Genomic DNA, 13,957 nt, shown 5'->3' on the forward strand with positions numbered 1-13,957 from the left:
ATAACGGACTTTCGGCTTTAACGGACACTCTGTCTCCCCAATTAGTCCGTTATATCGAAGTTTTACTGTACGTCTTAAACTTCGTCCCTTCGATTATTGCCAAATACATTGTCTTTCCTCAGAATCTCAAAATCGACTGACTATACAACACCCACGCTAAAACAAATTCTCTTAAATACATCAAATCTCCCTTTTCCGTTTTCCCATGAGAACCAAACTATTAAAATTGGTTCAAAGTTGCGAATGTTATTCTTACTTAATTAGGCCTTAAAGATTCAACGTTAGAAGTATTTCGGACCGGCTACCGTAGTAATCCCAATTCGTTCCACCCATCTGGGCCGACGCTACGCAGGTCCATATGTGTGAGACTCTTATTTCGTTTTCGTGATAATAATTAAGAAAAATTATATACAGGACTCTTAAAAATTAAAGTAAAATATTTACAATTGTACATATCTATCCCACTAAAAATCATCATCATCATCATCATCATCAACTCTCATAAGCCTCTCTTTGCTGTTTTTTTCATCCATTCGTGGCCAACCATTCGCTTGATTTCATCAGTCCATCTTGTTTGAGGTCTTCCTCTACTTCTTTTGCTTGCACTAAAAATACTGTTACTAAAATGCTATATATGTATTTCCAATATTTCTGTATGGCACAGAGGCCTGGACAATAATGAAAACACAAATGAAAAAGCTAGAGGCATTTCTCAGGTTTACTGCCTATTGGTGTCCTTCCTTGGTTTTTTTTACTGGAGCTTTCCCTTCCCATGCTCATGAATACCTAGTCTTATCATTTTACCTATCAACTAATCCTCGTCCAGATTAGTCCGCGTAGTGTCTGGAACTGTTTAGAAAAACTTATAAAACAAAATCAATAATTGAAAGAATATGTATGTTTTTGAATACATGTCATATAAATATACAGGGTGTCCCGAAAAGATTGGTCATAAATTATACCACAGATTCTGGGGTCAAAAATAGGTTGATTAAGCCTCACTTACCTATATACAATAGTGCACACAAAAAAAGTTACAGCCCTTTGAAGTTACAAAATGAAAATAGATTTTTTTTAATATATCGAAAACTCCTAGAAGTTTTTGTATTGAAAATGCACATGAGGAATCTTTATCGTAGCAACATCTTAGAAAAAATTATAGTGAAATTTGTGTACCCCATAAAAATTTTATGGGGGTTTTGTTCCCTTAAACCCCCCCAAACTTTTATGTACCTTCCAATTAAATTATTATTGTGGCACCATTAGTTAAACACATTATTTTTAAAACTTTTTTGCCTCTTAGTACTTTTTTGATAAGCCAGTGTTTATCGAGATATTTTGAATATTTGTCGAATCCACCACCTATTTGTATATGGTTAAGTATGATTATAGACACCTGTTAATAATCTGAAAATTTATTTATAACTTAAATTTTTTGGTATATTTTGAAAAAGAAGCCACATCTCGATAAAAGTTGACTTATCAAAAAAAGACTAAGAGACAAAAAAGTTTTAAAAACACTGTGTTTAACTAATGGTACCACAATAATAGTTTAATTGGAACGTACACAAACATTTGGGGGGTTTAAAGGAACAAAACCCCCATAAATTTTTTATGTAAATATAGTAAATAAGTAGCCGCATCTCGATAAAAACTGGCTTATCGAAAAAATACTAAGAGGCAAAAAAGTTTTAAAAACGTTGTGTTCAACCAATGGTACCACAATAATGAATTAATTGGAACGTACACAAAAGTTTGGGGGGGTTCAAGGGAACAAAATCCCCATAAATTTTTTATGGGGTGAACAAATTTCATTATAATTTGGTTTTAAGGTGGGCCTGTCATAAGAATGATACATGCCCGTTTTCAATAAAAAATCTTTGAGAGTTTTCGATATATTGAAAAAAATCGATTTTCATTTTGTAACTTCAAAGGGCTGTAACTTTTTTTATGAGCACATTTGTACTAAAGTAAGTTAGGTTCAACCGAACTATTTTTGACCCCAGAATGTGTGGTATAATTTATGACCATTCTTTTCGGGACACCCTGTATATTGTATTTCTTTTTTAAGTTTTCTGGCAATTGGGGAAAAGCATCACCGAGGACTGATTATTCTTTACCATAACATTTCTATCTCCCATAGCTAAAATAAGTGACTTTTTAGAACAAAAAAAATCGAATCGACTATGTAGGTATATATTTACTCTAATTGCTAATTTTTTGTTATTAGGATGAAGAAGAAACTGAGGATAGTGCCGACAGACTGGTAATAGACGAAAACAACGACACAGAGGGTAAGAAACAAGCCAATTCGGACAATAATTCTGATGGAGGTGACGAAGTGCCATTTTGTCAAGGATGCAATCAAAAAGCAGCTCAGTTTGTCTGTGCCGGATGTGGAAATCAATGGTATTGCAGCAGAGATTGTCAGGTACAATTTTTTATATATTTGCATTCTCTTAACATTTTGAATTTACACAATTCAATGTAGTTTGATCACTTTTTAAAAAGTTTCCCCGTGTTTAACAAAGGGGACACTTTCTTTATTTGTCAGTTGAAAACAAAAATTAAAAATTTGACAAACTTCAACTTTCCCGTTACTGTCGTACAAGTGAACAGTTTTCTGGGTCTTCCTCCTCTTCTCTGCCCAATGGATCTATGTAGGAGTATTTTTCGTACTGGATCATTTTGCCCTATTCGCATTACATATGTTACCCAACTCAGATGCTCTATTTTAACATGTTTCGCTATATGTGGTATTGTGCAAACTATTTTTTGAGAGTACGCTTTAGTGATTAGTGTAATACACAGCTTTGTCTATCTTATCTCGGGTCTAGTATAACTTGTAACGGGTAGTTCTTTCAATGGACGACAGACTCAGTAAAACACAAGTTAAAAATAAAGTAAATATATTAAAGATAATTATATACAGTTTAAAACAAATAAAATAAAATATAATTCCGTCTTCTGCAAAGGAAAAACAATATTAAACTTTATTACAGTTATCCGATCATAATAGCAACATTAAAATAATACGATAAACAGTATATTTATACACAATAACAATCTCGCTACGTTAAATCAACATAGCCCTATATTCCGATCCGGAGATCATTCCTCGCTACTACCGCCTACTGCGATAACGATCATGGCAAGACCCACGTCACTACTGTGGCGTCCGCCTAGGCATAGTCCCACCTCACATACGGTGCATCTTTTGCCAAGCCAGCTAATGCTAGTTCAACACGCTAGCAGCAGCTGTTGAGTCATGGTTAGTTCAACACGCTAGCCACGACTGATTTCCTCATTCTCCTGGTTCGCCTTAAATATGCTCTCGATGCCACTACTCCTTCGATTTCCCCCAGCGATGCTATGAAGAAGGAATGCTCATAAAAACCCGACTTATGTCCTTTCTCTTTGATAACAATATTTTATCACAAAATCAGTTCGGCTTCTTAACTAATAAATGTACAACTGATGCCATGTTTTCTGTACTTCACGAGGTTTACCAAGCACTAAACAATAATCTTTATACTGCCACTGTTTTCTGTGACTATTCCAAAGCTTTTGATTGTGTAAATCACAACATTTTGATTAAAAAACTTAATTACTATGGAATTCGAGGTATTTCTTTGAATTGGTTTAAATCTTACTTAGATAATAGGAAACAATTGGTTAGAGCAAATGATACTGACTCTAGTCTCAAAAACATTATATGTGGAGTACCACAGGGTTCAGTATTGGGTCCTCTACTTTTCCTGATCTTTATAAATGACATCACTAATTTAAAAATCGATGGAAAAATTTTTCTTTTTGCTGATGATACGAGTATCACTTGGAGCAACTCAACTATTGCAACTCTTCATGCAACTATAACTTCTGATCTTCTTACGATAAAAACCTGGTCTGACTCTAATCTACTCTACTTTAACGTGGATAAAACGGTAGCATTATCATATAAAGGTGCTCTTCAACCCCTGCTTGTGAATAGCAGCCAGATCTCTATCGTTGATTCTGTAAAATTTCTTGGTATTCTTTTAGACAGCAACCTCAAATGGTCCCTTCATATCGATTTGTTAAGTAAGAAACTCGCCTCGGCCTGCTATGCCATAAGATCTGTTTCGAAGGAACTCAATTTAGCATCTTCTAAAATAACATATTTTTCTTTATTCGAGTCTCATCTTCGATATGGTCTTCCTTTTTGGGGGTCTAGTACAGCTGCCCAATTTGATGTTATTTTCAAATTACAAAAAAGAGCAATAAGATATCTGTTTGGCCTCAGAAGAACAACCCATTGCAGAAGTTACTTTAAAGATCACGAAATTTTAACCCTTCCATCTTTGTATATTTTAGAAACTGTTTGCTTAATTCGTAAACACATGCATGTCTTTCCAGCAAGGCCTCATCATGACTACTCCACCAGAAATTCAACTTTTGATGTCTATTTACCGATCCCGTCTTCTGAGTTAGTAAAGAAATCTATACTATATTCCGCAAAAAAACTATACAACCATCTCCCTTTACAACTTAAATCTGCAACATCCTTTCTCAAGTTCCGTAAAATGACAAAAGCTCATTTATCTAAAAGACCATATTATTCAGTAGAAGAGTTTCTTAATGACTAACTAAGAAATCACAGTAATGTACAAGTAACTAAAGTGTATTTATCTATATTTGGGTGTCACATACAGCAGCTTAAACTTATTGGTTCCTTTGTTTGTGTTTTATTATATTATGTTGTAGGTTCAATTTTGCAATTTATAGTAATTTTGCAATATATTGGTTTTTGTTTTTTTACTTCACTTTTTTTTAACTTGTTTATATATTTTTTTTCATTGACGATTTATCTAATTTTATAAAATTGTATTTGTTATTGTTATTGTTATGTATATCTTTTTCGTGAATCTATGTTAAGCTTTGTCCATAAAATTGTATAATTTTCAGTGACAATAAAGCATATTTCTATTCTATTCTATAAACAAGGACACTCCATCGGTCGTCTCTGGTATAGCAGCTCATCGCTTGCCGAGGTATCATATCGTTACAAACTAACGATGGTAACTGTGAAGCAGAAGTTCCGAGACGTATGAAAAAAATGCGATGAGTCGCCTAAAGACAGATCTATCTCTAAAAATATCAATATGAGACTGGTGTATGTCCTTGTATTCACAATATTTCTATAAGAGGCAGAGACTTGGACTCTTCGCACACGCGAGCGCCAAAAAATTGATGCCTTTGAGATGTGGTGCTAGAGAAGAATGCTGCGCATACCTTGGACAGCTCATAGGACAAACGTTTCCATTCTAAAACAACTCGAGATTAAAAAAAGGCTGTCCACAATATGTCTGCAACGAATACTGCAATTCTTTGGTCACGTGGTTCGCAGAGGTGACGACAGTTTGGAGAGATAAATTGTTTCTGGAAAAGTTCCGGGGAGAAGATCAAGAGGACGATCACCAACTAGATGATCCGACCAAATTAATGGTCGCATTCATTCAATGTAAACTCATTCTGCGAAGCTCTTAGAGCAGATGAATATAGAGACCAAGGGAATTGTTAGGGATATTGGAAGAAATCACGATCCTCAGTAATGGGGAAACGACAAAAGAGAGTTTAGTGTAATACAATGGTAATACTGCACGCGATATTTGCTTAGTGGGATTCTATGACCTAGTGTGAAAAACGTGCTGGAAGGAATGGATTTTTTTCTTGTGTGTCTGGTGAGTGTGTGCACTTGGTGATGACAGGGAGTTTTTAGGGCCGCTTTTGTTCTGGTATTGCTGTACGCATGATAGAACAATCTATCATGCGCAGAACATATTTTTTTGCCGAGAGAACAGATTCTGTTATCTTTTGTGGGGAAGTTGGCGAGTAGATGGATTAATACTGATGGATAGAATGCACGTTGCCTCATAATTCTCATCAGGAATTTTCTTTTAGTTGGCAAAATGATGTTGAATTGGCGTTGATTTAGTGACGCTTAGAGACGCGCCCTGTATTCGATAATTGGTGTTGTATAAGTTTTATAGGAGGATAGGAGAGTTTTTGAACTGGTATTTCCGAATTTGCCGATAGTGCACCTAGGAGATAAGCTCTTCTTACCCTATTTAGGGTGTTTTTAATGTCTGTGTCCCAGCTGAGGTTTTACAAGATAAACTCCCAAGTAGGACATTGAGATTCTGACGTGAGCCCTAATAATTTTTAACAATAGTAGACTATATTAAAAATCATTTGAACATAAATAGAGTTTTTGATGTCAAGCTACTACACATAGTTTCAAAAGTTATGCATCACCTCTCGTATTCACGATGTTTACGCTTTTATTAATCCGTATCTTTATCACATATTTAATGGGCCTTTTTTATAAAAAAAATACCATTTTTGGTTTTTTATTTTATTTGATTACCCATTTAATTAACTTGGTTTTGCCAAGGTGTAAATATTTGAAAAATTTATTCTGGTGAAATTTTTGAAAACGTGATTAAAAATTAATCGTACTTTAATTTCTGAGTTGGACCGTATAAGAATTATTGATTTAGTTGAAGAAGGCCATTCACAGCGGTTCGTGGTGGAAAGAGGGGGTGATTCTCAGGGGGGAGTCTCACGGATATGGAATATGTTCCTGGAGAGAAACTCGATACGGAATAGAACTCGGTCTGGTAGACCCCGAGTTACCAATGATCCACAGAATAGATATATCAGAATTTCCATCTGTAGAAATTCTTCTATGTCTGTACCAGCCCTCCAAAGAGAATTCAGGCATGCTACAGGAGTCAGAGTATCGTTGGCTACAATAAGAAGAATAATTTTAGACTCAGGTTTGAGGAGTCGTCGACCAATAAGAGTTCCTCAGCTACAACCTAGACATGTTTTGGACCGCCTCCAGTGGGCTCAAGAACACATACAGCTCCCCCAACAATTTTGGAATTTTGCGCTTTTTCAGACGAGACCAGAATCTGTTTAAATAGTGATAACCGGCGAATTCGTGTGTGGCTAGTTATGCAGCTCTTGTTGGCTCTCGCCACACACAAAATCGCCGGTTATCACTATTTAAACAGATTCTGGTCTCGTCTGAAAAAAGCACAAAATTCCGAAACAGTTGGGGGAGCTCTATGTGTTCTTGAGCCCACTGGAGGCGGTCCAAAACATGTCTAGGTAGTAGCTGAGGAACTCTTATTGATCGACGACTCCTCAAACCGTAGTCTAAAATTCTTCTTCTTATTGTAGACAACGACACTCTGACTCCTGTAGCATGCCTGAATTCTTTTTGGAGGGCTGGTACAGACATAGAAGAATTTCTACGGATGGAAATTCTGATATATCTATTGTGTCGATCATTGTAAACTCGGGGTCTACCAGACCGAGCTCTATTCCGTATCGAGTTTGTCTCCATGAACCTATTTCATATCCGTGAGACATCACTCTGAGAAACACCCACTCTTTCCTCCACGAACCGCTGTGAATGGCCTTCTTCAACTAAATCGATAATTCTTATACGGTCCAACTCGGAAATTAAAGTACGATTCATTTTTAATCACATTTTCAAAAATTTCACCAGATTAAATTTTTCAAATGTTTACCCCTTGGCAAAACCAGGTCAATTAAATGGGTAATTAAATAAAATAAAAAACCAAAAATGATATATTTTTTATAAAAAAGACCCATTAAATATGACCCTCGTGAATACGAGGGGTGATGCATAACTTTTGAAACTATGTGTACAATTTTACAGGGTGTGAATATTGCTAAGAAATTAATAAAAGAAAACGTAATTATCTTTTAAACTACCCTGTATAATATTACAAAACCTCATATTTTAAGAAAGAAGACATCGAGAAAAATCCAAAAATGTACAAATATACAAGGTGTCCCATTAAAAAAAACGAAGTTATAGGCAACTTCCGGTATAACGGGAAGTAGCAAATAGATGAAAATGTTTTCATTAAATAAATCACTCTTCAAAACCTCTTCATTCCAATTTTCATGATTCTGTTGCCTTTAGTACTCGAGATATTTCTAATAGGTCGTTTAACTGCCTCACCCTCGCACTACCAGTTGGTAATAGGAATTTTGCTGATATAAACTCGAAATTAATATATATATATATTTTTTTGAAAAATGAATGAATGGGAAAAGAAAAGTATTTTACAAGTGTTTAAAAAAATTATATTTCTGTTTGTCGCCTCTACTCCATATATATGTCATTCATTTATGTGCCAAGTCTGTACAAAAACAAATCAGTAATTTTTAATTAATATCTATTTTTTGTTGTAGGTGTCGGCTTGGGATGAACATTCGGAAGTGTGCTCTGGTTAATGCTTCCACTATATTCAAGTTCTTCCATTACATTCATCGGTTTAAGCAGTAGCAATCCGTATTTATTTTAATACAAGCCATCATATTTATTACCATATTTTTGTACTTTAATACATAGCCATGTGTAAGTACAAATACCACATCAATCTATATTTCTAAAGAGAATAGGAATCAAAACAAGAAGAGCAAAATATTAAAATATTTCTTTTATAAAGAAAACCACTACCTATATATAATTTTAGACAATATGTATTCTTTCTAACGGTCATCAAACAGTTTATAGTACTAGATAGATCGATCCGTAAGTGAGAGTAAATCAAAAAGAAACAAAAGCATACAAACTATGGGTGCATAAAAGAGCAATCTTCAAAAACACTTTAAATCAAAAATAAATGTTCAAATGTTAAGAGTAAGAAGATAGTTGACTAACCAATCTGGCCAAAGTACACCCACTGATGTACTGAGAAAAATAGCATACCTACCTACAAGAACAGTAGATCATTTGAGAAGTGATTAGAAGAAAGGTTATGTTTTGAGAGATTGGAACAAATTGGCATCAACACAACGCACAACGATTAGATGTTAGATGAGTCATACCCCCAAAATATTCTTAAATATTCATAACAGACTGTATCGAAGACTGGACCAAGATATCAGCGAGACACAATTTTGCTTCAAGAATGCCGTTGGAACAAGAGAAGCCTTATTTTTCATAAATGTGTTGGTCCAAAGGTGTATGGATATAAATCAGCCACGGTATGTCTGCTTTTTAGACTACAACAAAGCATTCGATAAAATCAGACACAACTGCCTCATACAACTACTCCAATAAAAGAATTTGGATACGAAAGACATTAGAATTTTTGTCGAACTTTGAAAATGAAATCGAAATAAGGAGAGACGTTAGACAAGGAGTCATATTATCACCCATCCTATTTGATATTTATTCTGAAAAAATTATTCAAGAAGCGCTAGATGGCAGACAATACTGATAGCAGAATGTCTCGACGATCTACAGCAACTAGTAAATCGAATTGTGGAAAATAGTGACGAAAGAGGTCTAATTCTGAATAGGAAAAAACTCAATTTATAGTTATCACTTAATCACAACAAAGACAGGCAGCCTAATGATCCACGAAGAACAAATAAAACAAGTCCAAAAATGCAAATATTTAGGTCCAATAATAACGATAACAACGACTTTACTGAAGAAATCAAATCAAGAACTGGACAAGGAAGACATGCATTAGACAAGAATTACATTTTTGGGATATTACATGTTCTCTGTACTGCTGTAGCATGGACGGATGCTTAGAATAAGTTGGGTGGACAGAGTTGCATAGGACGTAGTCTTGGAAAAAATGAGAAAAGAAAAGGAAAAGGAAGTGTACTGTCAAAACTAGAAAGTTGCAATATTGTGCCATGTTATGAACAGAAAACACAAACACAACTTAGACTATTAATAACGAATAAGAGATAATACATCATTAAGAAATCAAATATTTCTCGAATATAGAAATACATAATACATTTACCCATATAATAATTTCAATATCTCCTATTATTCTTCAAGTGTCATCTCCGCGACGGAGGTCGGCAATCATCATAACGATTCGGACTTTAGACACGGCTGCTCTGAAAAGTGCATTTGATGTACATCCGTACCATTCTCTCAAGTTGCACAGCCATGATATTGGACGTCTGTTAGGGCAAGTTGTACGTTATTTCCAGTGGAAATCGTACATACTATGCTAATAAAAGATTGATGACATCGAAATAATTAGAAAAAAGAACCAAAATTACTATCTACAGAACCTTTATTAGACCCGTAGTAACCAATGGTTGTGATACCTGGGTAATGAAAAAAGATGAAGCCCAACTCAGGACATTCGAGAGAAAGATACTGAGAAAAGTATATGGCTTGGTGCAAGAGGATGACGGCACAGGGAGAATCAGGAGAAACGACGAGGTTAATGAACTGAATAAAGGATATGATATTGTAAGATTTGTGAAAAGTCAAAGACTGTCTTGACTGGGACATGTTCGGCGACAAGAAGATACAAAAACGACAAAGAAGATATTACAGTGGAAGCCCGTAAGAAGACGAAAAAAAAGAAAGGCCCAGGACGAGATGATTGGATGACGTGGAAGACCATCTGAAAACTATGAATAAAAGACAATGGAAAAGAAGGGCACAAGAGAGATCTGAATGGAAGGACAGGCAAAGACCCATCCAGGGTTATGATGCCAAAAAAAGAAGAAGTTAAGGCAAGTTGTATCTCTCTCCACGCTCGTGGAGACTGTAAAATCTGCTAAGCTGACCGAAAATATGGTCAAAAAGAAAAGTATATAATGTACAATAGAGTATAGTTTTAGCCACATATAGCAATAAAGTATGGTCCATTACTGCAAATAGTAGTGAAGCGGCATAGATGAACTGTTTTGCGAAGATCCGTGAGTCCAGAACCAACATTTAGTTAAGATGAGTTCAGATGTATGAACATGTTTAAAAAATATATACAGGTCTAAAATGGTCGACATTTTATGATGACAAAGGAAGTGCTCGAAAGTAGCAAGAGAGAGAAATTGGAGAAACAGAAAATGCAACTCAAAGCAATGCAGAACTTCAGATTTTTGAGCACATACACAAAACTAGTTTTTACAGGATAATGCTATTTTACTAATGATAAATCTTTGAATACGTATTGTCTAAAAATCAAACCACTTTATACATTTTTTTTATGTAAAGGTGTCATATTCCATATTTCTGACATCAATGTAAATACTGTTGGCACAATTTACGAAGGTCATAGTAAATGTGCTATAAAACGCTAATTACATATACAGTGTGATTAATTAGTGTTATAAAGCTCCGTAGTTCAACTATAGTAATATATAGCAATAAAAGTTAATGACAAAAATTCTAGACAACTTTGAGCTTCACACTACAAAATTAGTTAGAATATTACAGGGTGTTCAACTTATGTTTTTTTAAATGAAAAACCATGTATTTTATTTTATATTCGAAATGTTCTTAACTTCTCCATTACAAAAAAATAAAGGTTCAAAAAAAATTTTATATGAAAATCGTAACAAGTTCAACTCCCTGTATAAATAAAAATAGGTCAAAACGGCAAACAGGTGTATGTTTTCAAAAAACTTTTGATAGTGTGTAAAAAATATTTTATTATCAGCTAAGTACTTTCGACACATAACGTGTCATCATCAGAGCTTCCTAAAAGGACATATTTAAGGTAAGATTTTTTTATATAAAAAATAAGTGAAAAACTTACGTCCTCTTATAAAACCTTCATAGAAGAGCAATTGCTAAACGACACAATAAAAAACATGTATACTGGGCAAAAGCTACAGATATAGGGTATAATACTGCCCTGTTAAGAATAGAAGTCGTATCTGCAATTTTGAGTATATTAGGGTTATAACGCCAACACATTGATAGCCAAATAATCTACCTATATGTTAAGAATGAAAGGCCTATCTGCTGTTTAAAAATAAGTTATTCCAATTTAAAATTTTGTCGGATCTGCATTTTTACAGTTTATGTTAAGTCAATTTGTCGAATCTCCATTTGTTAACATTTTTAGTCGTATCTTCACAAGACGATTTGTAGTTACGACAAATTTGATTAACAATTGTGTAGTTTCGACAAAATATTCTAACAACAGGAAGATCTAACCTAATTATTCATAGTATTCCCGCCTTTTTAGTTTATTAACCTAGAAATTAAACGGTTGTAAGCGTTATTAGGCGTATCTGATTTTCAGTTACGGCTCTGAGTTTCAGAGACGGAAGAAATTGAGGAACCGAAACTTCAGCATGATAATGACTCCGATTCTATTTTGTCAGATTCAAAGACGGAAGAAATTGAGGAACCGAAATTAAACAGAAAAGGTTTAAATAAAGTGAAGATTATTAGTGATATAACTTTGAGAGCTGCAAATGTTGTTCCTGAAGAATCTGATTCCAAAGGTGAAGAAGAAGGTAAGGAAGACTGTCTCCCTTTTATTCAAGAAATCTTGGTAGATATAATATACGTATCTGTTGAAAGGGCGGAAAAAGACAAATTCACTAAAACAGGGGAAATCCGTAAACGAAAGAAATTTAAAGAGAGCCTAGCAATGAGAAAAAAAAAAAAGAAAATTAACAGCCACAATTGATAAGCACGGTGTAAAACCATCTTGTATGTCTTGCAAGAGATGTTCCGAAAAAATTACAGAAGCGAGACGAACAGAAATAAATGGAGAATTTTGGAAATTGCAAAAAGACGAACAGAATAGCTATTTGTATAACAAGGGAGGAAAGTGCTACTTTTCCTCCTGAGAATGAAGTTTACTGCCCGACGCGTAGCGGAGGGCAGTAATCATTCAAGGGAGGAAAAGGCACTTTACTCCCATGTTATACATATGGTTTTTCCATCTTCCTCAAATTAATAACAAGTAATTTTTCATTTTTACTTAATTTATTTATGTAACTAACCAACAAAATTTATTAAAACTAAAACTAACAAGTAGGTACAATATAACTGTCAACTGTCAATTATAAGTCAAATTATTAATGTAAACATTGTTAAATCAAAATAACAATTTATTGTTTTTTACCATTCTGCAAAATACAGGGTGTTTTATAAATAAACGTTAAAATGTATAGATACTTACGTAATAGAAAATAGATATTGTACAGGGCGTCAATAAGTTATATTTCATTAATGAAATACCATGACGTCACTTTTACTTTTTCTCCCTAGGGAGGAGAAGTACAACTTTGCTCCCTGCAATCAGGTCCGGAAAAGTATACTTTCGGTAGAGGTAGGTGGAAAAAATTTTATTTTTAATGACGCATCTGAACAAGTAACCAAACGGAAAACCACAGCTAGTGTTGTATCGAGAAGGTCAACAAGTTTTTTATAGTTTCTTAAAGACAATGACGGATGCAAACAAAGTGTCTGCAAAATATTTTTTTCGTACAAAACCAGCTTCACCTCAGAGACAGAAAGTGAAGTAAACATTCTAAATGCAAAGATTTCAAAACAGGAAATGACAAAACCTTCACCCAAGTCCATTCCTAGAGGCATAACGACTGAAAGAAAACAACTAATTATATCCAAACTGTGTGGACACATTCCTAAAAGCAGACAAGCGTTGTGGAATAATTTACCAACTTCAGTGGAACCTGGAACTTTACCTACATGATTAAAAAAACTGATTATGACTTTATGTTATTTTGTTTATCTTAATAAACTATAACTTTGATTAAGATAAGACTTTTTACTTTACCTCATTTTTATGATTTGTTAGGATTAAATGTCGTATCTATCAAAAGTCTAATTTCAAATACTCTGAAAGAAAATTGCACGCATTCATTAAATTTGTACTCAAAAAATATATTGCTATGTTGTAACAAGATTTTTAATGAGTCATTACAATTGATGGCAATTAATCAAATGTAAAACATCGAATATCTCAAAATAGGGATTGTGTCAGTTACGACTTCTATTCTTAACAGGGCAGAATAACCCTTTAAAGTGAATAAAATCACATCTAAATTCTTTTATTAATTAATAAGACAACATGGCTGAGTCAAACCATTTTTGAGCCCACGTGAACAGCAGATCAGCTGAGGA

The 13,957-nt window shown here is 34.2% G+C and overlaps 1 protein-coding gene across 3 annotated transcripts in view; it reads left to right on the forward strand.

The window, feature by feature from the left end:
- LOC126889942 (uncharacterized) overlaps positions 1 to 11,677 on the forward strand; it is a 138,378-nt gene extending 126,701 nt beyond the window's left edge. For all 3 annotated transcript variants that reach the window (XM_050658695.1, XM_050658696.1, XM_050658697.1), the window contains 2 exons: positions 2,231 to 2,431; positions 8,275 to 11,677. In XM_050658695.1, the coding sequence (XP_050514652.1) occupies positions 2,231 to 2,431; positions 8,275 to 8,316 (243 nt within the window). In that variant the 3' untranslated portion in view covers positions 8,317 to 11,677. The remainder of the gene's footprint in view (positions 1 to 2,230; positions 2,432 to 8,274) is intronic.
- The last annotated feature ends 2,280 nt before the right edge of the window (positions 11,678 to 13,957 follow it).

Source organism: Diabrotica virgifera, chromosome 8 (genome assembly GCF_917563875.1).
Source record: "Diabrotica virgifera virgifera chromosome 8, PGI_DIABVI_V3a".
In the NCBI taxonomy this organism is placed as follows: Eukaryota; Metazoa; Arthropoda; class Insecta; order Coleoptera; family Chrysomelidae; genus Diabrotica; species Diabrotica virgifera.